This window comes from Harpia harpyja, chromosome 16 (genome assembly GCF_026419915.1).
Source record: "Harpia harpyja isolate bHarHar1 chromosome 16, bHarHar1 primary haplotype, whole genome shotgun sequence".
Lineage (NCBI taxonomy): Eukaryota > Metazoa > Chordata > Aves > Accipitriformes > Accipitridae > Harpia > Harpia harpyja.
Genome location: NC_068955.1, coordinates 16,050,616 through 16,076,582, shown reverse-complemented (window position 1 = coordinate 16,076,582; position 25,967 = coordinate 16,050,616). Strand labels below are relative to the sequence as shown.

The window sequence follows — 25,967 nt, the reverse complement described above, 5'->3', positions numbered from 1 at the left end:
GTAAAATATTATGATATATTGCAAAGATGAGTGAGATATTATCACAAGTGAAATTCATCACAGAAATTGGCAGAAGTATCCATAACTATTAGTTATGGATAGAAAAAACCACAACTAAAATCTGTACAAAAAGAAAACCCCAAACCACAAAACAAAAAACACCGGATGCAGAATTTCATATATAGACTCTCTTAGCTGGCAACTAATTATAATGTTACACCTAGGAGTTCAAATATCTTACAAGTTAGTTAAAAATAATATACCAGGCATGAAGATACCTTAAATAGAAACAGTATGATTGACACTAAATTTAATATACTATATTCTTATTCTAACAGTATTCCTATTAGGTATAAAACTATAGCATTTTGAATAGATAAATAGATAAAATTTATTATAATTGATGGGGGGTTTAAGTGAACTTTTTCACGTTAATAGTGATATACTTAATGATATTACTGGTGTGCTGCTACAACAACTATTTTGAACAAACATTTAAATTGCTAGTTAACTTTTTCTCAATATAGTGACAGTGTTTTCACAAGTAAAATCATGGTCATTTATTTACAATTACAGAGAAATCAATGATTTAGCTGGGAGTACCCCACCACTGAGGTACAACAAATTTATAAATTTTTTTGTATGTTTAAAATCATGCCTCTCCAAAACTCAGGCTCTTCAATGAAATCTAAGCTGGCCGGACAGTAATACTCTTCAAACATAGATGGAACATATAGGTTGCAGCACTAGTGTACTATAAACAAAAGGTAACTATGTATTCTCTACTGAAGGAAAAGTGCGTAAAACAGGTAGAGCAAGTTGTCTTAACTCTGAAGTCAATGAAAATACATGAGTTTTCCACCTGTGAAAGCACCAACTAAAAGAAAGGACTTCCACTTACTTTTTTTCCCCCCTATGGTCAGGTGTCTGGTCTTCAGTATGGCTGAAAAATGGATTAACCTGAGCAATATGAGAGATTCAAGCTTAATTAGAACAGCCACATGTGTTGGACTCAACATAGATGCCCTCATTATAGGCCATATAGGGCAAGACTTGGTTTTTGCATGACCACGACTTTTGATGTTTCTGTGGCTTTACAGACTCATTAGGGAAAAGCAGAAAAGCTGAAAAGCCTCTTGTCAATTAAACTACAAGGAACATTCTGCTTGATATGGTATTAGCTCAGGAGATCAGAATTTGCACATTAAGAACAAACATGCATCAATCACATTAATGTCCACATACATACCATCCAAAATAACGTCCCTGTAGCAAGAGCTGCATACTGTTCAATTGTAGAAAGCACGCTGAAAATAAGGCATATCAGCACAATAAGGAAGCTGTAAATAAAAAAAAATAAATTAAAAAAAATGTAATGTAGTCTAGTAAGAACCTAGAGGGAAGACGGATAATTATGCCATTACAAATTATCTGTACACAGAGATATGTTATTGGCATTGGATTATCTTAACACACAGCTGGTAACTTTTGAGTGATCCTGCTTCATATTGGACAGTTCATTTCTCTTCAGACACTGAGGTTTTGGGTTGGACATTATCAAATGAACCTGCACAATAATATTAGCTTTAGCCTACCTATAAGACTTGCTGCTTCCCAGCCCCTCAGGAAAACAACATTTCTTGTTCTTTCCCATTGTAAGGGCTTCTACAGCTGAATCACCACCACACAATCACCCCACACACACCCCCCCGCAACATGATTCAAATATTTGCCTTTTTGCTGTTCCAAATTCTAATAAATTGCAAAGAGAAATCCCAATTAAGCCAGAGCTTAACAGGCTCTGCCCACAGTCTTTTATAACCAATCCCCAAAAGGCCCCAGATAAATGAAATCTGACATCTGAAACACAACCTAGGACCGATTCCATTTTTAAATAAAATAAAATTTCAGAAAAAACTATCAGAGAGAGAGTGGGAATATAAGGGTTTGTTCCCTGGTCCCTCCTGCCCAAGTGAGCCCTTAGGGAGGGGGTCCTGGTTCCCAAAGTAAGACTCAGGACAGCCAGGGAGTTGCAGCAAACTCAGCCCAACTGCCTGTAGCCCCCAGAAAGCTTTTTCCCCCCAGCTGGGGAGCAAGGCTGCCCAGACCTGCAGCCTCGGCCTTCAAACCCCTTCCCTGAGCAGCTTCAGCTGTGCCCACCACACCGCAGGACTGCTGCTTGCTTTAGAGGAACATTTGGGAAGCAAAACATTTGAGACCCAAACTGGATGCTATCCACTACACACTAGGCATAGGCAGCTTCCAGTTCCCAAACTGTGTGTTTCTTTTTAAAACATGACATGAGCAATGAAGAAGAGTGAAAACATTCACTTATTAAAAACAGAGCTAGTTGTTAGGGGTATTTTTCACAATTCTGTTGAGACAAGCAACACCAACCCTTTGCACTTGACAGAAACTTGCTGAAAAATCCAGTAACTAAATAATCCCCCCCGTTACAGATCTCTAAAACCGTTAATCCATTTTTTTTCTCAGAAAAAAAAACCAACAAAAAAGAATTGGCATAATGAATAAAACTGAACTCAAGAGGAGAAATATTAAAACACAACATCACTGGCTGCAAATTGGCATGGCTCAGCTGAAGTCACCCAGAGCCTTTATCTTTTTTTTCACCTGAGTAAGAACTTCATTGGGTGAATCTTTCGAAAGGCCAAGCACTCAAGAAAACAAAAATGTGTCAAGGTTGACATTACAAGCTAGACTGTCCAACGATTGCTTCAAAACACAGTGCATGTGAGTCCAATTCACACATACCCAAATGATATTGTAAACACATTACAAAATCATGGAGAGGAAGTTTGTAGGTAATTAGGTACAAAAATCAAATTAGTAAGTGATAATGAATTGAAGTTAATAGGATAGAGATTATCACACATCAACACAAACACACATACGAGAATATACTTTTACCTAGGCAAAGTATAAATATGTGGGTGTTTCTGATTTATCTCCAAAATCTTCTCATTTTACCTTGTATCTCTAACTTTGGCCATTCTTAAATAGAAGTAAGGTGTGCTGACAAGGCAGGGGAATGCAAAGATGAGCCAGTCATTTGAAACATAACATAAATGTTCCCCAAGTGTCCAGCCCTTCTATCTGCAATATTCCCACAGTTGCTTAAGACCAATACACATGACAACATGAACATAAATGGGTTCAGTTACACAGAGGTAGCTAAGGGTCTCTGGATAAAAAGTCCAATATACACAGAAGTACCAGTTCAAAGCAAACAACGAGTTGCATGGGATGGCGTAAGCTGTCTGAATACATCTTGAGCAGTAACAAATTATACTTATTATATCCCTTAATAGTAGTAGACTTCTTAAAAGCGTAACTCAGGCAATGCATGACACAAGAGGGCACCAAAGCAAAGACTATCAATTTCTGTACTTTTCCTAAACAAACACAACAAAAGAGACCCTAATAAGGATTAAAGGTGAAAGTTTGTGTGCTTAAGTGACAGGAGGATAAACTTAGGGTAAATCATTTGCCAAATCTCTTTACTTGTTACCATTAGAGAATATGAAGGCTGACATAAGAACTGCATCAAGTGCCAGTCACCACACTACCTACTTTTATGGGTTTTCATGCATGTGGATCCATTTCAGTTTACTAATTTTTTTTTTCACCCCCAGAAAAACTCTTGAAATTTATTGTTGTGCTCCTTGCAGGCTGAAGCATGAGACACCTTCAAACCCACACATACACATTATCCCAAGCAAAACAAAGATGTTCAGTGAGATATTGCTCCTGCTCATCTTTCTTGGGCATAAGGGAGAAGATGCCCACAAGCCCCACTAGTACAGCCATGCCAGTGGAGCACCACAGTTAAGCTGCTAACTCTGTCACACTGGCATCACTATTTTGCTTCTGAGATAGATCAATCACACATAAGGAACAGAGGGTGCAAAATTAAGAGACAAAAAAAAAAACCCATGGTCCTCCTCTGGCATCAGCCTGCTGTTCATTTCCTTCCAACACTCAGCTCTTACTCTGTTTTTGTTTCAGTACTAGTGGCTTCCTCCTCCACTTCTGAAGCGTAAGAAGGAAGTGAGGCACCAGGAAAATGGAAAACAGGAAAAGTTTGCCACTTTTTTTTCTTTTTTTTTTTTTTTTTTTTTGACAGCTACCTCCCTTCTCTTCAGCGAGAAGTGGAGCACAGATTCTCAGTTACTGCCTACTTTCACTTGTTGACAGCAGACAAGTCCCTGGTAGATAAATAGTTACAAACAACAGTTGCAAGGACAGACTCTGCCTCAAACTTGAATTTGCTCTATGCGAAAATCATCCTGGGGAAATTTAACTGTCAAGCCTCAGAAAGGTTCCACTAGTCATGTGAGAGCTGTGTTTTTTTTCCCCCGAGTATTTAGAATGTAACTGAACTTGTGTGAATTTTCATAGGGAAAAATCAAAGGTGCAACCCTGACAATGGAAGATAAAATTTCAAAGCCCACAAATTGGTTTATTTTTTCAAAGCAAACGCTACAATTTTCACATGCCCAAAATAACCTTATCACTCTTAATACCGCTTTACTGTCATCACTATTACTGTATTTTCCAAAAAAAGTACTCACCTTGATACAGATGCTAAGCATGTAAACTGTTCATCCAACCAGTTAATATCAAACTAATGAGCAACTGAAACCAATGTTACAATAAGAAGCATTAGACAAATTACTAGTGGCCAGATGTATCAGCCCTACCCTAATCAACCACATAATTTCAGATAGCTAAGTTAAGAGAGCTTTGTTTCAGACAAACTAAGTCTCACCTGCATGTCAAAGCTCTGTTAATGGAAAGACACTGGACACCTTCAGGAAGCAATTTATATCCCATGTGAAACAAGTTACTGTGCAAAATGTTTAGTTATTTCAACTGTTGAGCAGATGAAGGCTCTAAACACGGACATTTAAATCAGGCAAACTGAATGTGGGCTATCCAGTGTACATGCTAATCCCAAAACACTTACTCGACTCCACAGAACCGTCATTTACTCTTCACTAGGTTGTAGCCAAGCTGCTTTACTGTAACATAACAGGTGAAAAAGCACGTTACTTAGTCAGCCTTACTTCTCTGTCTCAGTAAAAAATTAAAAATACCTTAGTTCCCATATAATATCACTCAGGGACTTTAAGATCCAAGACAGATGAATGGTTTAACTAGTAGCATCAGCCACTCTGGAACGCTGCTAAGCATACAGTCCCATGCTGATTTCACCAGTTGTATATGGGGTAGCAGAACAAACATTCACTATTGTATCTGCCCTAATGACTCCAGTATAATACCTTTTTCCTCTAAAGGAGGAACAGAGAGCAAAACACTCAAATTTCTTTAACTCTAGCAGTCAGAAAAGGCTTAGTCTCTTGGAAACCACCAATCTTTTATCTCCTGCAACGCGTTGCTTGTTTACCCTCTATGCACACATGTGACCATCTTCAAGAGAGGAAGCAGAGCCATGAGGAGTTCAGCTTTCATCAGCTCTGATCTAACTCTCAGATTGTGGGGCCAAGAAAGCATTAGAGATGAGGCGATAGTGTGTGAAGTCTTTCATATTGCCTGTCCAAGGTTACGAAGTAGCATCTGCCTGCATGTAGATAAATCACAGATACTGCATCAGTAAATGCTCTCAAAAATACTTAGCTTTGTGGTTAACTTGTATCTAACAGTGCTATGTTTCTTTTAACACCAAGAATTTTGCAAGTGTTAAAGCAGCGTGGATGGGAATGCCTACAAAGCAGCAGATGTTTTCTTTCATGGACTTTGTTTTCAGTAGACTATTACAAGCGGACCCGTTTCCTCTCAGACAGCCAGCACTGTTTTACTAGAAGCCGGTTTCTGTGGTTGCCTCTTCAACTCTGTTTTTACAGGCACTGCATACCTGGTGAAGTCATAGCCAGAAGTGGAGCTATCTCAGTGTGCACGAAAGGTCAGCGTGCAACCCTCCAGTAACACTTTGAGCTCACATACATCCAAGCCTGTATATAGACTTGGGACGTCTCTATGCTATACTACCCATTAAAGAGAAAAGCACATACATAGACACAGGTGTATATAGAGTTACATGAGACAATGTGTGCACAGATGTGTGTATGTGGGCAAACACGTAATAAATAATAAAATTTGGCTTACTCCATGAAGTCAGCCAGATGACTTAGATACTTTTTTGTCTCAAGCAGGTTTGAGAACTCAGAGCATTTCCAGGAAAGAATCATACAGCTGACAGGTAAACATGACCAGCTAGTATATGCCCTATATTTAGCAATATATAGGAAATATATAGGGACTATATGAAGGACTAAACGTGGATTTAATCGTTTCTGACTATTCGAGGACGTATTTTGACTTTCAGAACAGTTCCAGAGTTAGGGCTTTTTCACTGACCTCAGTGGCAGCTACAGAAACTTGACACATTACAGGTAGCTATCAGTACTTCACAGCCTCCAACCCTGAGCTACTGCTTTTTTTTCCGTATTTAACTATGGTTTTAGAACATTAGCATGTCTTTTTTGTGGCTTGAAACAATGTGTGGAATGATCAAAGGAACAATTAACCACTTAGTGAGAGATAACAATGCTCATTTAGTAAATGTCACAGGTAGGAGAACTGATTAAGGTTTATAAAGTAAGTCCACTGATACGACCAGGAACATTTAAAAAAAAAGTGCATGAGACAAGCTGGAAGTACTTACTCACCAGATTAATACAGTCTCATGCACATGCAGCCATGACCATCAAAACCAGTATTAAAACATGGGTAGATTTTATTCATTCTTGCAGTGTTTCTTACATACTCTCAGTGGGAGTCTTTCCATGAACCTGGAAAAGGTTGGCATTAGGCCCTAAATTAAGCTGAAACCTCAAAAGCATTTAATAGATGAGAAGGGAGATGCAAAGTTCAGCTCAATTTATATAAACCCAACTTGAGTTCTAACCCTCCAGGAAGACAGCCAGTTTTTCTTTGTTCAATGTCACGTAAGAGCTAGCTTAAGTCTGCTCTTTGATTCCAAACAACTTTTATTCATTACAGCTATCAGTCTTGTAGGTATCCAACTATCAGTGTCCTTGCATACAGGGAATACTATTTTAGCTTATAGCTGCTGGATCTGTGGGGGTTTTTTTGGCAGGAGGTCAATGGCTAGTTGTAGTTCATCCTCTCTGTCTACTTGAGAAAATGACTGAAACTAAAAAAGAAATATTCTGTAAATAAAAAAATGTCTTTTGGGTCCTTCTATGTCTTTGGTAACATTCTACCTAAGCCTTCCTCTTGAACCTCTGTCCGTACCTTACTTTGGGGCAACTGGATTGTCTTTCTTTGAATGCATGCAACTTCCTCACCAACCCTGTAACTCACAGGGTGGGTTTGTTTTTTTGTTTTGTGGCATTTTGGTTGGTTGGTTGTTTTTTATAGAGTAAATAACTTTTTTTCCATTTAGCTTTTAACCGTGATAGGTTGAAACCTATATAGGTAAACAAAGTAATACAAACAAATTTTAACATCCTCTAAGCGTACAGCTTTAGAAGAACTGGAAGGATGACACTGAGAATGAACGACATGAGTGTGCAGATTAAATATGAGCAGATTCTTATCTTGATCATCGTAAATTGCAAACTATAATGCTGCTGCATATCCAGTTCATGTTAGTTCATTAAAACATACGACAGCAGCATTATTTCATCTTTCATCTCCATGGCTTACACATACTGACACTTCATTTTCAAATTGTGAACACAAAGGTCAATGGTATCACAAAAGGACATTTTCACATAGCTTTCCAGGCAACAAAAAGACTTATTGCAATGAGGATTTAGATAGACAACTTCAGGTTAAGACACACACTGAAGACAGGGGATCACTCTTTCACTTTGTCATATATTCTGTCCCATTCCAGGTCAGAGAAGTCATTCCTTCCTTAATTTTCATGGGGAAAATCCTGACGAAAAACCTGAGCAGGTTTATATTACCACAAGTCAACATAAATCCCTAACCTCCCCATGCAGTATTGCACAGTCTGCCCAGTCATTTCCACGGTGCAACTAGGTAGACATTCGTACTAATACATATCAAGTAATTTCTTACTGTGGCTAGGCACCAGTTCTTTCTCGTTCTTTCATTCAAGGCATTTTGGGATTGCTTAAGGAAAAAAAATATCTAATAAAAGGTAGAAGTTAGAAGGGGAATAGGTAGAACTGGTGAAATGGAAGACAGCTGGCAATGAGAGAGGAAAGGACTCTAGATCATAAACAGCAGCGTCAGGAAGCTAATACAGGGTGGCAATTTATTTTATGGGATCATCATCAAGGTATAGTGTCAAGTAAAAATACCAATTGGTGCTTTTAAAAGTGAGAAACTCAGAGAGGGTTGGTTTTTAAAAAAGAAACAGGATTTCACCATGCAGAGAAAACTTTCATCCTTAATGAAATTCACACACATAAATATCCTGTATGCATAGGTCTTACGCTGAACTTTTTAGCAAGTCCGAACCGAACACTGGAAAGACACTAATTCTGTCATGACTATAAACTACTGGAGCACAGTGCCGGTCTGCTAATAGAAGACTAAATGAGCATTCAATTATGCAACTGGTGGACGTCAGAAGTCCTCCGTCACTTCCTCCATTAAAAAAAAACCTGTTTGTTTTTAAGAGAATGGTCCGGTGAAGGTACATGATTAGAACGAAGGAGCCCTGTACTTCAGTCCATCTTTGCCCATATCTTTGGCCAACTTTAAAATTTTTATTAACACATGTATTTTTCTTCCAGAGTATGGCTGTGAACTCTCTAATCCTTGAATGAAAATTGCATAATAACTGCATTAGTTGTGCTGCTTAACCAGTTCAGCTAACTTTCTTAGGAGACAATCATTTAAATTCCAAAAATATATAATTTGTGTCTAGATCCATTAAACAGGGCAAAGTATTTAAAAAAAAAAAAAAATCAGTGTAGCAAGGAGTTAGAAGAGACCAGCAACTTACACAAACTATAGCTGAAGATGAAACAAGTTAAAAAAAAAAAAAAAAAAAAAAGTACTTTAGTCCTGATAACAACAGAAGAAAGGTGAGGGTTTAAATCTCTGGCCACACAGGCTCTTTGCATGGTTTTTCTCTAAGAAAAAGATAAGACAAATCCTGTTTTGCTTTTAAGGCAGGGGAAGGAAGGAGGGTACAGCCTCTTCCCATCTTCCAGCCTCTCCGCAGCACGAGGATGCCCAGCAGAAGGGGAAGTATACTTGCATTCATGCAGAGAAGCATGATTCCCTCCAGGAACTGGCTACGACAGTTTCCTGTACAATGCACACTTCCTCTCTGTTATGTCCTACACAGGTCAAGCTAGTAGACAGGTCACTATTCTCTGTTGTCACTTGCCATCAAAAAACTTTCGACAGACAAAGTACGAATGCTCTGTTTGTGTTAGCTTAGGTCTATCAGATGGAGCTTCCTGTTAATACATACTTGTTCCAACCGCAAGGCAAAGTATAGTTGGTGCTTCCTGAAGGAAACAATGGCATAATTTTTAACCAGCTCCTTGACTTCTTGTCAAAGAAATACTGTCTTCTAGCTCCCGTGTGAGAAAGCGGTTTTATTGTACAAGAAAGTTCATATACAATACAGGGTAGTCTGATACTAAGGAAAACAGGTTAGCTGTACAGCTAAATAAGCAAGGCTTCTATCACACTTACGTGGCTCTTCTGGGAGATTAGAGTCTGTAAAACTAATTTAAATTATGGGCAGTGTACCAAAGCACAAAAGCACACAATGAATCAAAAGTCATTTAGGATACAGCACCAGAATTATTGCAGGAAAGGCCTTTAAGCTCTTGGCAAAGGGTATGATTGCAGTAGAAATGCAAACCAGACGTCAAGATGCTTCAAGAGGAAAGGTTAACTGCTCAGAAAAAGCAATGTTATTGCATCCTGCAACGAGGCATTGGTTTCTTTGAGAATAGCTATGGTTGAACAGGAAAAAGATGATAGGTACTGCGTAAGAAACTGGAAAAAGTATATGCTACATTTAAAACAAGTGCGTGACCCAAGAGATGTGAACCACTGGACTGCAGAAGATTCATCAGGGCTCCTCAGATGGTTCATAACGAGCTTCCGATGTGCCTGATCATTAACATGAAGTCCCAACATAGCAACATGACAGCCAGGGAATGAGTAAGTACACATGTGCGATGGGGAAAGGATGTCACCCAATACTACAAATTGAACAAATTTCTGCAGTTCTTTTCACATGTACCTCAGGCTTAGCAAGAGAAAAATATGTCATTAGTGCTCTTACTTGAAGACTAGAAAAGTACAATGAATGTACTCTAACACAATGAAATATTTTCTCTTATTCTTGTGGTTTGATGAAACACTACAAAGTAGGAGAGAAAACATAATTTTCACAGCTTATTTTGCTTGGAATATCTCATCCTCACTTTTTATCACTCCAAAATACCATCAGGAAACCAGTACAGTCCTGTGTGCTGTCCTCATCCTCTCAATTCCACATTCAGGTTTGCCCAAGTCCTGTAGCACAGCATCATTCAAAGCAAAACCCATCATCCAGCAGCACGTTCCAAAAGATATCCACCGCTGCACACTCATTGCCTGCAGCTCTAACACACTGGCCGTCTCAAGGTGATCAAGGTCTCAATGCCAAATTTAACCTATTCTTGGTTTAAGCATACATGCAAGCATAAGCAGAGCTGAACCATGGCTTTTCAGCTGCCCAGGCCAAGTCACTTGGTGGTGGTGGCACTGGCAAGAGAACAGGTAGCATCCCTCAAAGGGCCCTCAAAGGATTTGAGACTAAATCACCCTTACACTGTGCTGCAGTCAAGGTGGGGGTGGACATCTGCCTTATTTTACATAACAGGCAGATTTAGGCAAAACCAAACATGAGTTGCAAACAGGGGCTTAGGACAACACATCAGTTGCACACCACTGCTGAAAGCAAACGGTTTGTTCTTATTGCAATAGAGGACTTTCCTTTTTATTGGCCAATTCTGGGTAAGTTTTCATTTTAATGAAAGGGGAAAAAAAGATAGAAGAGAGGTATGTTCTAGAAACCGAGTGCCACAATACCAGTAAAACTTGTTTTCTAGGTGGAGTTTTATACAGTTGGTCTGAGGGCTCACTACATCACTATTCCACTTTTCTTGTAAGAGCAGATTCAAGGCAGCAGAGTTTAAAATAATTTAGTATCCAAATATTAAAAGAAAAATACTAAAAGCTCTCTGATACTTTGTAAAACCCAGGTTCTGAAAAATTGCCAAGCCTAGACTACTGCTCTGCTTTGCTGTTATCAAACCTAAATTAAATAAATCTTTCTCTATAAAATACCGTACTTTTTTTTAAATAAACTTGAAATTACTTTCCTTAAATACACAATATTTATTTAGACAAGCAACAATATTTACTCATAATGGCTTCTCTTGTTTGGGCTGGCTGGACACTATTTTGATAGCTTCATCTGGCAGAGCATTTTCAAGAGTGGTATGTATTACCCCTCTTTTTCTTTTTTTTTCTTTTCTTTCCCCTATTTACTTTCATCACAGCAGTACTGCTACAAATCACTTTCCCTCCCGAATTAAAGATCAAAGGACACTGTATTATGTCTCCTAAAGCATATGCACCTTATATCACTGCAGAAAAACTAGATTTGGTCAGCTTCTCAGCTCACAGAATTGCTTGCTTAGTAACCAGCTTCTGGATATTGCAAGTAGTCAAGTAAGAATGCTATCCTACCCCAAAGAAGTAGAACAAGGCAGAAGAAAGGAAACATTTTCTCCACACCTAAGGAGAGAGGCACTATCCCACAATGTTGTACAACTGATTTACTAGTGCATGTAAACTTGTAGACTAATTTTATTGCAGTACAAATCAGGACTTATGTTTCTATATGTTCTATAAACACCCACATTGTTAGCTCACTTAAAATCCTCCACGACAGGAAAACTATATTGACATTTTTGACAGCTTCTTTTATCTTTAGTTGTGAACAGAGTGAAACAGTGACAGGGACTAAAAAGTCACAGATAGATAAATATACAAATGGAGAAGCAATCATACCTTGAGCTTCTGACCTGGATAGATGCTTAATTTGATTTATTCCAAATATCACAAAAGTGATACCAGACCTGAGGAACTCTGGCCTACCCCCTCACCTGATCCCCCAAATGCCTTTTCACGCTCCTTTCTCCTGAAACAACTGTGTCTGAAAGGCATTTTCATCAGTACTGGCAAGTAAGATGAAGACCATGAGAAAGATCTGAAGCTGGGATAATACTCTCACCACTGTTTCCATTATGATCCTCTGCTTTAATTATCTAAAGGTACAACTGACAGATGCTTTCACAGAAATCAGTATTGCCACCTTCTTTTGAGCTTTTCCACATTCAGCTCTCTGCTGCATGTTTCTAGGGGTGTTGGGGGAAGAAACACGGCACCCTTAATGCATCACAGCTTAGAAACAAGGAAGAGAAACTACATGACAGGTTAATACTCCTAAGGTGAAAGCAGAGGAATTCAGCAGATAGACATTTTGACATTTCCAGAGAGGAGAAAGTGTTTACTGAAGGAAAGACATAATGCTTGGAAGCTATGGCAACTTGACCTTCTTAGTTTGCTTTAAGCATGATGGAAGTTTCAAGTGCCCCTGGAGGAAAAGAATGAAAAGAGTCTAGAAAGTGACAGGCAGCTTTTACATTTACAGCAACAGAATCTTTCTGTAAATAGAAAAAGCTCTATAAATATGTGCCATGAAATACAGTAATGCTCAATACTCCTTTTCCTCAAAAATGCCTAAATAGATTACATTCCCAACATGCAATCCATGCTGTGCTTAAAGAGCTATAGCTTTGTGCCCTCATCACACAATAGCCAGTTTTCCAGGCTGAAAATGATGAGGTTAATTATATCCATCATTCCAGCAGTCAAGTTAGCTCTTTGTGGAAATTCCAATTGTCTATCATTGGGCTAAAAATTCTGCTGTATCGTTTGAACTTGCATTAAAACAATTCAGGACTTTAATCTATAAATTGATTTTACCCTTTCAGAAATAAATGTTGCAAATCTACACAACATGCCCACAGACAGTGGCCTATTTGTTAATACCATACACTTTATGAGTGATAATACAATCACCCACAGATAGAAGCAAAACAAGTTTGGCTCTATCAAGGAAAAAAAGTATTTTCCTGGAAGTGTGGAAATGGCATGACCTGGGTCAACCGTTTTTGTTAACTGCCATCACTAATCATTTACAATCCAAGAGCAGGTTGGCAGTGTCAGCATATGAGAAAATCTAAAGTTCAGTGCAAAATTATAAGAAACTTAATACTTCAGTATATCAGTAGCATCCCTCCAATAGCAATCATCTATTTGCCAATCTACAGCAGTAGCTGTGGTGGTGTGACCATAGCAAGATGAGTACATGAGTGAACCCAGATTCACAGAGAAAAGTAGCATCTTTTAAAATGAACTGATAAAGGTGGAAGAAAATTAGGTAAAGTCTCAAGCATTAAATGCTTGACTCTCACTTGACTTTGAGCTTACCTGTCTTTTCCAGCCATACCCACCAGCCAATGTACTGAACAGAAAAAAATGGATGAAATTCTAACAGGATACTAAAGGAAAGCAATAAAATTAAGAAGAAAAAAAAAAAAAACCCAAACCCTCTGCCCCAAAGAAAACAAAGTAACACTAAACGAAAATAGTTCAAGAAAATTATAATCAGTTCTGAGGCCTGCATCCAAGTGACATTACAAGGTGATTTAGTGTCCAAAATACTTAAGTTTCAAAATGGGACTTCAAACTTGTACACTCAACTACCAAAGAACTTCCTTGTAAGAGAAGTTAAGAAGTAATCAAAGGTATGAGATGCTTAATCTGCTGAACCTCACAGGAAGGGCTCCTATTCAGGAATACAGTGGCTCTGCATAACAACAAAAAATCAACTATTAACTGAACACACAACCCTGCTGCGCTCACAATAATGGCCTCACTGCTGAAGCTGCCAGACGTGCTTTATTTTTCCTCTTCCACAAACCTTTCCATCGTTAGAATTTTAAAAGACTTGCCCACTATAATGATCAGAAAGTTTGGTTATAAAATGCATATTTTATGGTATAAATACTAGTATATTCATTTAGACTGTTTCCCCCAACCAGCACCAATTAAAAGCATACTTACTGTAACATTATATAAGAAAAATACATCAGCATGTGTATACCTAATACCATTGCCACCTTCTGCTGCCCAAACATCATGCTTCCACTCTAAAAACCATGAGGCATCTAAACATTTCTGGGAGTCGTCTTTTGATGCTGCAGAAGAAAGAAACCCTATATATTTTGTAGCAAAATCTCAAATGCTCAGTCAGGTAACTTCAGGAGAAAGGATTTATCAAAATTCATTAATGAAAAAAAGACCTGAAAGATGGTAACATTTTGTGGCACATCTGAAGACGAGCCACAGCCTTAGAGTGGAAAGCTAGCACAGTCCCTTTAAAGTCAGCCATACAACACCAACTTATCTCCATAGGGAGCTGGCAAATATTTTGCTATATGTATAAATGTTATTTTTCATTTGTAAATGAGATCTCAGATTCAGAATTCCAATGGATAGCTTTTATGTATTTTCTTAAGATTCCCAACTTTGGCTGCTAGTCCTGCGACCTCCACAGTAGTGCAAAAGGTCAGTGCACTCATGTAGACCAGCTGCTTGGGCTATCCATCATACTAGCCGTGAAGCAATCAAAAGAACAGAGCAAAAAATGCCTTGAATGGAAACTCCCTCTGAACTTTGTTATGCTATTCTGTCTCCCTGAACTTAAAAAGAATCGTTCCTAAGCTGCATCACTTTAAGGCTACGATTTGACACTCTTCTTTAACGCAATTACCCTCATCCGAATTCAATTGGACCTTGAGCACTTGATTAAATGCTTGCTGAATTTGGGCTTCACTCAGGACAGGACAGATTCTAGGTGAAAAGTATATCTTCACTGGAAACAGCAGGGGAGCTTAGCTATGAAATTTAGTTTAATATTATTAAGATCTTCCAATATTTCTCATAATTCTGATATATCATCACAAGACAGTATGAGGAAGTAAGGGTGCAGTGCATGGGAGACAGCACACTGCATAGTCCATATTCCAATGTTAACACGGACTTAAAATTAGTTCTATTATAGCTCTTACTAAGGCTATTAAACTATGCACAGCAAGTGCTTGCTACTGGCATGAAATACAGTTCTGAAAACAGAGTGATAGAAGTCAGAAAAAGGCAAAAAAAGATTTGAATTCTTTGGCACATTAATTGACTTGAATAATAAATGAAATTCTAGTTAATTGTTAATGTTTCAAGGCCTGACATAATACATAAAAGTTTGAATATAAACTTGTTTCAATTACATGGAGGAAAGCACACAGTACATCTGCAACATTAAGATGTCAAAAATACTAAATTAGTCAAATTTAGGACTCAAAAAATTCTACCTCATTTAAGCTTTAAAAATGCCAGAAGTATTAGGGCATTAAACCATAGTGCGTATTATTTCAATTCCTGCATATTTCTTTCTAAAGCACCAATATTTCTAAGTATGTACTTAGTTTTATATGTGGTCCTCTGCAATGAATAATAAACATAAACTTAAATTTGTAATACATAAAGCAAAGTACGGGGATGCAAGCCTTCATGAGAGGCAGACCTTGACGAGCTCTCTCCAGGAAGTCACTGTTTCATGGCTAAACTACCAGGAAATATAAAATGATGATTTTCTGTCAAAGTTCAGTGCCCTTGAGATTAAGCTGCCATTTCAAGTGTATGTTTAGAAAGTGTCAGTAAAATGTATTGATATGATCTGCCAACATATTAAGAACATCCATTTGAGTAACATACGACCTCATGGCAAAAGTATGCTTTAAGGTACTTTTCTTGGCCCTAAACTACTAGACATTTTAAACAAGTATTAACAACATTGCAGCAGCATCCAAAACCCTAAGAAAACTGCAGGGTCGAGTTCACCCACGTATGTGACACTGCAGTAGATGCATATCCTTCCATGCGCGTAACTGGCTGCCAGTCACAATATTCAATAAGGTACTCTCCGGTAGCCATTCGCTTCATGGTATCTATTAATTCTACTTTAGTTTTCAGTCATGGGAATTTATTGTTTAGAACTACATCCTGTAGATTCTGGTGGCAAATCACTGAGGGGAAAAAAGCAGAGATGAAAGCCAAAGAGAGAAACACAGTACCATAGAATCACCTATCAAGAACACTGAACTTTTTGCTTTGCTTTTTAACAAATAAAGATTCGTGTGGTTATAATGAAAGCTATTAAAAGCAGTCTAATATTTTGAAGGCACTTCTAGAAGTACATCATAATTAAACCATTACACTTCACATGCATGGAGTAATCCATACAATCCTTCCATGTGAGAATAAGATTTCCATGTATGTTCATCATCCAGGAGCTCAGGCATGATTCTTTTGAATAGATCATCAACTTAAAGCACTGATCCCTTTTGAACATGTAGTTCCAGTTCCAGATCCTAATTGGTTTTGACCACTCAATCTCTAGTGAATTTAATAAACTATAAAGTAAGTAAAGGAGAAGATTCAGGATCCTTATTCCATGCTAATCAATAAATTTTACAATAACTAAAAAGAGGTAAAAATTACCTCAGGACATACTAGTCACCTTGCAAGTCACAAGACTAAGAAAAGAAAATTACAATGGACAAAAATAGTTGACCTTCCTTTTCAAACTGCAGCTTTAATGAAATATTCACTTCTTATTTCCAAATGATTTTAGCAACAGGCTTGCCCAGATTAAAGCACAACTTCATTTTTAATAGAATTTTTTCAGAACAGGCTAAGAAAGTCCTATAGAGTTCAGAATTTCAGGCCAGACCATGAAGACTTTTTTTTTTTTTTTTTTTTTTTAAAAAAAAAGCTTAAATAGTACCATACTTTGCTTCCTTGAAGTCCACAAGACCAATTGGAGGCAGAGGGGTTACTCTTTCTGTTTATCAATGTCAAAACCCAACCTGCAATAATTAATACTGCAGAAGGCTGAGGAACACCAGTAATGCCAAACAGCATTAGAATAAAAGTCAGCAGTACAGCGTAAGCCTGACGGACATGGTTTGATTACAGACACTATTGAAATGGCACCTGTGCCATTGGAGAATACTTTTCTATGCAGTTTCACCTTCGTCAGTACAAACAAAAGCATTGTTCTACTTGGAAAATCTTTGGCAGCAGATTTGGGAAAATAACAAAGTATCTCTAATGTGCATAGCACATAACATTTGTTTCATAATCTGATGGAACAGAATTAATTTCTTGACCAGCCGACAGGATACGCTTAATTAAAAAAAAAAAAAAAAAAAGTGGAAGGGAGCTTTCTTAATCTATGTACTCTCTTATGTACTTTCTTAATCTATGTACTCCTCCTTTTCTTCTCCAAGCAATTGCCTGGGCAGATTCCTACTCTAGGCAGTCTGCATGTCTCTACCACATCAAGCAATGCTGAAAGCCAGAAACTGGACACGAATACAAGCCTCTGGCTTTTACATTTCTTAGATATTGTTTATATTTTTCTTAATATTTCTTAGATAAATACAGTAGATGGTGACACAGATTTTTGGCTATCTGCTGCTCAATGGCCACAACCGTTAAAAATATAAGTAAATAAATAAATACCAAGGTGCCATGCCCCAAGTGTCTTCCCCATAAAATAACTCTCTTTTCTGAAAGTGATTATTACAACTGGTCTCAAAAAAAAGAACCTAAGGACAACTTCTTTATAAACTTCACATTTCCAGATTTCCTTTTAGATACTGTTTCCCATTACTCAACAAATACCAAAAGAAAATCATACTACTGTGAGGTATCCTAACAAATTCTGTTGATGTGAATTCTTAATTGGGAAGGAAGGGGCAACTTCACATCATCCATCTCTGACACAGATTTATGGAAGAACAGTATTTTATAATAAAAATATATTCTTTTCAGTAGAATGGCTCCAGACCTAGCTCATCTGAGCTCAGAAAAACCTAGCATTGCAGACAAAGAAATAAGTGGGGCACATCAGCAAACAAAATTTTTATGTTTAAGCAGTGAAGTCATGAACTCCCTCAGCAATAGACTTTAACAAAACCCCACAATTATTCTGAACAGTGAGAAGCTTCTTTGTCTGAAACAACAATCCCTGAACTTTTAGAAGTGATCCATTAATTTTTTGTGCCTTGCTCAAGTTGGCACAGAGACACATTCCTCATTCACCTCAGCCACGTAAGCATCACTCCCTCAGGAAAGAAGACTTCCAGGAACAGGCTCCTTTTTAAATGATAAAAATCACCTGTTCAAAAGATTTTTTTTTTCTGAGACTGACTCCTTTACATAAAGGTAAATTGTCAGATAAATAGTTGCTGTTTCCTATCATGATTAAGAGATAGGCGCACAGGAACGGTTTGGAGACGGAAAGCATCAGAAGTCAAGCATTCATAAAGGTCGGGGAAAAAAAGGTTCAGTGAAGAAACAAAAGTCTGTCTGGAGTAACACAGGCGTGGGAGAAAGGAGGCTCCTGAGGGAAGACTCCAGCAGATGGCCCCAAAGCAGCAGCAAGGTTTCTCAGAACAGCTCATGGACAACGAGTGTCATTTCTAGAAGTTTTCTGTACATGCTGCAAAGGCAAGCTTAAGTCCCAACTCCAGTTTGGTCTGCTGGTACTGATGAATTTGAGAAGGCACCCTTGTTTTATTAAAATGAGTGAAAGCTTTATTTTATTTATGTATTTCTTTTTTAAGAATGTAAATTAATACAGATAATTAAATCTGGTCAAAAGTTGTGATCACTTAAATGGACAGTTATTTTTTAAACTTACATTTTCTAAGCACACTGTTTCTATTTTTTATCCTTCCCTCTTTCTGGCTTAGGCAATAAAAGACAAGCCATTAATTGTAAGAAAAATGCCTTTTCCCCTCCCTTCTTTCCATAAAAATTAAAATTTTACACTTCAGAGAAAAATGAGAATTATCTACAGTAAGTTTTCTTTTGAGACAAATGCTTTTATATTGAAATGTTTTTCAATGCATATCCTGATCCTGCCCTTCATAAGCCATTAAATATCATTTCAATGTGACAAAAATCACATGGTTACAGTGCTGCAAAGCTTTCCAAAAGCTTCTTCCAGTGTGATTAAAGAACTTCAAATCACTGTAGAAAGTATTTTAAGCAGACATTTTCCAGCGATAACAGGTCAGAGGGTACTGCACATATTTCATTACATGACTAACCTTGGAAGTGTGTGAATAATGACGTGTCAAAGCCCTTTTAATGAAACTTAGGAATGGTTTCTCCTACAAGAACATCTAAAAGGCACATGCTCGAAAGCAATGCATTCTGGTTAAAAATTACTGCATTCTGAAATGGGACTTTCAGGTCTCTCATGAAAATGTCTTCCTTAAATCTATTCCTTCAGAAAATTTGTTTCATTAACCACAGCTGAAAACCAAACTGGCCTTCGTCTGTGTTCAGGAAGGCATGCTTGGCCCCAACACAGCTGTGGTGATTAATGAACTTGTCTAAGAAAATAAAAATATTAAAAAGAAAGAAGTTTCACTTTTTTTTTTTTTAATGTGACAATGGGATAAAGAGCAGCAGATACTAGCATATTGTCTGGTTCAGGCAGACATGTCTGTCACAGGGTGAACAAGAACACCGTATAGAGGCAATTGCAGCACTGCACTAGCTAAAACACTGTCCATAAAAAGTTTTTAGAAGTCTTGGAAAGCTACTTTTTCTTGGGGGGGGGGGGGGGGGGGGCAAGATTTTTTTGGTTGGTTGGTTTTTGTTGTTTTCTTTTAATGTTTACTCAGCCTGCTATTCTTTTTTACATTATAGCCTCTACCACTTGTTTTATTATTGCTGCAGCATGAGAAGGCTTGGAAGATAATTTTGTTTTCAGCCTTAATAATCAGCCTGTAGTTCATTAAAAGCAGAAAAACCTATTCATAAAGAGCCATTTACAGTTCACCTCTCTATCTGTAGTAAACATACACACACTAATGATCATAGAGAACTCCAGAGCTACCAAAGGAATTAACATAAATTAAGGACAGCCATCTTTTCCATGCTTTGCAATATACACTGTGACAAGATAGGTCTAGTTCTAGGTGATTTAATTTACAGTAAGAGATCTCCCATTCCATGGCCTTCCCTACTTAGCATTTTAAAGAAATTCAGTAGTATCTAGTTCTCTTACTCTACCTTCTCCTAAAATTATTTGCCAGCTATCAACTAGTCATGCATTAAAGTCTGATACTTCAAAAAAATGTTACAAGCCAAGAAATTGAAGTTCTGCATAACTTCTACCCCAATATACTTCCTGATCTCAGGTAGTTCCCACGCTCTTACAGACTGACCTTTACTGAAAGCGTACTACATACTATATATTGCAAGTTTGCAGGCACAGAGCACATACTTTGGTCAGGTTAACCTTGGGGGGGGGGGGGGGGGGGGAGGATGCTAGTTACTTCCTAATTGCATGCAAAATTCCACTGCAGTGACCTATGTAGCAATTATCATCTTCATCTACTAGCAAAGAAAAATGAACAGCAGATTAAGTAACTTGTACAAGGTCATATAGCAAGTCTAATGCAGAGCTGAAGACAGATCCCCAAGGACCTGGCTTCTAACAGCGAGTTTCACACAGTTAGATTTCCACATGCTGCCTGGGCCAGCTCTTCACACCAAAGAAACCAGCAGGCAGGGGGAGAGCAGCCTCCTGTCTTTGCCCCATGTGGCTTACATTCAAGTTGGCAACCCCCAGCCATTCACCAGTTCAGTGCAGGCACCACCAAGCCTAGGCACAGACACTGCAGGAGATGTTTCTTGCCAGCTCAGCAGGGACAAAGGTGGCTGCATCCCAACAAGTCCAGCACACCCACCAGCTTGCTGGCCATCTACCCGGGTGCCCAATGCTGAGCACCCTGCTGGTCAGTAATGTCAAGGGGGGAAGCCTGAAGAACTGGGACCACCCTCAAGAAAGATCCTGACCCAGTCCTTATGCATCCCTGGTACTCTCTCCTCCTTGTCTTCTAGGGAAAGGCTCCATATGGGGAGGGCAACCCCTGCATTCCCCCTCAGCAAAGGGGAGACGTCCTGCCTGGGTGGTGAGGGTATGGAGAATGTGGGGACATAAGAACTGAAACTGCTCTGGTGACACCAAAGGTTCCCACCCTCATTTTTAACATCCATGTCTCTATTCTCCTTTCCTACAATCAACACCACGGACACTCCCCACAGTGTAACACTGATTATAGGCTACAGTCTTCCATCAGAAACTGCTTAACTACTTTGCCACGACAGCTAGGAAGAAATTTGACAAGCTACATAGGTGTTTAAATAGTAAGAAATTTCCATCTTTTGGAGGAGGCTTACAGAGTTGCTCATAAGCATGGGGAGAAAGTATTTGCTTGATAATTTCACTCAAAGGAATGAAAGCACAAAGCGAAAGTTGATAAGCGTCCCTAAACTGGCCTTATGACATTAAGAAAATGATACATTGAATAAGCTGAAGGCCTTAAAAACCAAAGTCATATAGCTTATGTCTGAGATAAATTGAAAGGGAGAGACCACTGGTAATGCTAAGAGAACAGTGAAAGGGCAAAATCATTCGATAAAAAAGGAAAAAAAGTGCTTTATAGCAGCATTGTGTATGTTTACAAGGAGAGCAAGATTGCATTCGTCAGAGATAAAATAGTAACTCAAATGCAAGAGGATATTAACTTAGATGAGTTTTACATGCCAAAAGGGACACAGAACACCGTATCTTTCCTTGCATCTTATACTAAATGCACAAGGTATAGATGTATGCAAGGAGTTAAGAGTCCATGTTGAAGATAAAACCCCATGTTACAAGCTTGAGCATTAGGAAAGAATCAGTGTTTTCTATCAGTATTTGGAAAGAGGACTGCGTAGCACTCTAAGGTGATTTTTGCTTACTAAATATTTTGAGATTTAGCTAACAAAGGGCTGAAACATACCATTCTCTGAAGAAGCCTTTTCCATTCCATTAACCTCCCAAATACCAAGAGTGTATTAATTTTGCACACGCATTGCTCAAGTCCATTGTTTGATTTAGGATTTTGTGTAAGCAAAGAGATCTCTGCTTACACAGAGATGAAGAGTCACACCACTGTAGTACACACAGACGCAGATCCCTTTGCACCACTCAGTCTTTGCAGCAAGACAAGTCTTCGCATGAGCGTTCTGTATTGGGATAAATTAACTTCTACCTGTTATAAGGCAGCCAACAACTGTTGGGGTTTTCATTTGCTCTTTTAAAACCTGTGTGACCTTTCAAATGTTATGATGGACAAATCTTCCAGTATTTCTTTCTGGCCTTGTTAACACTGTAACAGGTTCTGGAACTACCCAGTGAGGAAATGAGCACTTGAGCAGTGGTCAAGCCCAAAGAGATAGAGTGCCAAGATCTTCAAAGCTGTATCAGGTACACAAGAAATCAAGGGCAGGTGAGAAATATGAAGGGTGTTTTGCTTCAAGTAAATGACAGGAAGATTGGGGTTTTCTGATTTTATTTTGGGAGAAAGGGAACAAAGGAGAGAAGCTAAAGCAGTGACTTCACTTCAGGTATTTTACCCAAGTCAGCAACAAATCCATCTCTAATCCAAAGCCAAAGTAATACAAATACAGATTTACTAGTGTTTGTGCACATCATACAGAGGGAAGAGAGAGCGGCTAACTTGCAATCATTTCAGTGTATGATAATACGGTGTTCTAAGTTGTTACATCATGCAGTACCAATACAGAATAATTAGGCACTGTCTTGTCTTCACTCAGAATGAAGTTTAAGGCTTAGATTCATTGTGTGTTTAAGGATAGAAGGAAAGCAGGATTAAAGACTTTAGCCATACCACTTGTTCCATCAAAGATTAAGCTTTATAGGAAGTTACTGTATACCTCTAAAAATCATAGTTTGAATATGTTGAAGTCAACTCGTCTCTGTTCCATGAACCAGCACTTATGGACCAGCGTCCCAAGTCAAAATTTATCTTTCCTCAGCTACACGCCTCCAGTCTTAGATGGTGAAAGACAGCTTGTTGCTGGAACTGCACAAAGCCTGAAAGAGAAACCACAGCATACCCGTATGCAGGCACACACTAATATTTTAATATCACATTTCCTTTAGAAGCTGAGGGTTTATCTCACTCTCTGAAATCACAGAATGTTCTTAAAAGTTTTACCTCTTGTGGTCTATCATCACATCACCACATCACCCTGAACACACTTGATATCACCCATTTTAGAAACTAGACAGGGTCAGACCCAGTTACTGCTTGGACAGGAGACAGCTTGTGAATACTAGGTGCCATAGGCTCCCAAAGCTTGGCTGGAGTTGACACGTGGATGCAACATCAAGGGCATCCAGAAGAGCTTCTACTGCCACATTAGTAGTAAGACTAAACAAGGGAAATACAGGCTTATTGCTGAATGGAGTGGGTGGTTTAGTGGCAGTAGAGACAGATAAGGCTAAGGTACTCAATGCCCTCTTTGCCTCAGTCTCCACCAGCAAGGTCTCCCTGACCTCTCTGCTTAGATGCAAGGTTCAAAGAGGAGATGAACTGCCAGGAAGAAATCAGGATCGAGTTAGGGATGACTTGAGAGAACTCATCCTACGCAAGGCCATGGGACCAGGCATGTTGCATCTGAGGGTGTTGAGAGAGATGGACTATGTCACTGTGATTTGTCACTCTGAGGGAAATGGAGGTGGGGTAAAGAGTCCCCTTGACAACTGGAGAAAGGTAAATGTTGCACCCATCTTCAAAATAGCCAAGAATTAATACAGCAGAGACTTTTCTCTGTGCAACAGCTAGAGCTGAAAAAGTCACAGACTACACCACTATTTTCAGTGTCCTGCTATAGCTAAGACTGCCACAAACCGTAAGCACTCTCATTCAACTCTACTGGAAGGTCACCCTCAAAAGCTATATCCACCAAGTCACAGACACAAGGGCAAGAAGCCAACAATGGAGCAATCAGGAAAAAGGAAATCCCTTGCATCACAAGATTCATCTGCCTGAAACCATCTGGAAATTGACTCTTCAGGATATAAAGTTCACAGCATACTTTCTAAAGAAATCCAAGCAAAAAAGATTCACAAGTTTCCTGGGCTTTGACCCAGAATAGACTCGAACATCCTTCTCTGGTTCGATATACTTCAAAGGAAGATTTAAGTGAGAGGTAAAAATTTTCCATGCTAAGACAGACAGCCCCGTCCCCATCCTTCTCCAACCAGTCCAATTAATCTACTTATTTCCAAAAGGATGAAATCCTGTTGTTTCATATCTCTGGGGTGATACGCTGAACAACAGAACCCCACAAACCCAAAAATCAGGGAGAGAGATGCAACAGCTACTCCCTTCAAATCAGAGGTTTGGAGGAATACTATGAGTAACTTATCAGCCAGCACGCAATCAGGAAGACCATCCGCCTGCAGTAAGCCTCCTAGCATTTTGCAACTTCTAACCTTTTTTAGCATGAAAGACACAGACAATTCATGGTGCAAGACTGATGATGCTAGTAGAGTCCCACAAAATCCTAACTATCTTTTCCCACAGGTATTGGGAGTTGGAAAAGTGACTTTTGTTTCCACCAGCAGAGGATGCATGGATGAGTCCATTAGATTTAGTATAAGAATAAAGTCGTCAGTGCTTTTACCTTTGTCCACAAGCCCAAGACAAATACAGCAGGAAGCAATAGTCACTACCCTGTTCTTCCTGTGTGAAACAGTATTTGTCAGTCCTCACAGGGACCAGAAAAGAAAAAATATGCATTAATTTTGTAGGAAATGGCTTGATATTTTTCTTAAGAAAGGTATCATTTGTTGATGGCAACCCATCACAGTAGCCGCTACACTGAAGTTTAAGAGAGAAAAAAAAAAAAAAGGTAAAAAAAAAAAAAAGCTTAAAAATTAAACCTCACTTCAGACCAAAGAAAACAGAGTCAACATAATGTGCTTTAACCAGCAGGCCTCACAAAGTGCCTTGAGGGTAAACAGGACAGACTTGTCAGGTAGCATGCAGGGGTTAAAAAAAATTGCATCAAGAATTTCCTAACTACCAGTTATTCTTCCAGAGAATATCAGACTGGTATACTGCCAGGTCACAAACATTTGAACGCACACTCCTTTAGGTAGCAGATGTTACCAAAAGGTCTTAAATGGTAAGCTTCCAGGGACTGCCTCTGTCACGTTTTGAGGCATCTCACCATACACTGTGACCAAATCCTACCCAAGAGATTCGGGACATTTTCCAAAAAGCTGTGGGATCTAAATCCTGTCGCTGTCATAACTTTAGGGGGAAACGGTGGTAATTTTCTTTTCTTCCTCCCCCATTTTCTAGTCTTCTAAACTCACTTTTTTCCTCTTTTTTCTCCTGCTCAGTCACTGCTGCAAAGGGAACAAGCAAGCATGGAAAAGTGACCAATTGAAAATATTTTTCATGGCCCACATTTGGTAATTTTAAAAATAAAGACAGAAGCAGAAATTTTCAGAAGAGAATGTTCAAGAGGGGGCTGTTTGGAGGTTTGCAGTGTGTTCTGAATTTTAATTAGTTTTCTAAGAGCATTTTTTTAGTGTTAGGAAGTCTTCAAGCCAGGTTAAAAAATGCATATATAGTTCAAGGGGTGCCCTCAAAGGTTCATTGTCTGGTATCTCTGGAAACAATATCCAATATATCTGGGGAATTAATGGAACTTTCTGGCAATCAAAAATAATTCATTTAGTTTTGGCTCTTTCACATGCTGTTGTTTATTCATTCTCTCAAAGTAAACTAACTTGATTCTAGGTGAAATAGATAACCAAATGCTCGACCAAATTCATCAGTTCAAAGTAAGTTCCTCTTTTACACAATTAATCAGCTGCAGAGACACTG

General features: G+C 38.6%; 1 protein-coding gene across 4 annotated transcripts in view; it reads right to left on the bottom strand.

Annotated features, from left to right (window-relative positions):
- Positions 1 to 25,967, bottom strand: part of KCNQ1 (potassium voltage-gated channel subfamily Q member 1) — a 421,808-nt gene that overhangs the window by 317,839 nt on the left and 78,002 nt on the right. For all 4 annotated transcript variants that reach the window (XM_052810583.1, XM_052810581.1, XM_052810582.1 and 1 more), the window contains one exon: positions 1,250 to 1,340. In XM_052810583.1, coding sequence (XP_052666543.1) covers positions 1,250 to 1,252 — 3 coding nt within the window. In that variant the 5' untranslated portion in view covers positions 1,253 to 1,340. The remainder of the gene's footprint in view (positions 1 to 1,249; positions 1,341 to 25,967) is intronic.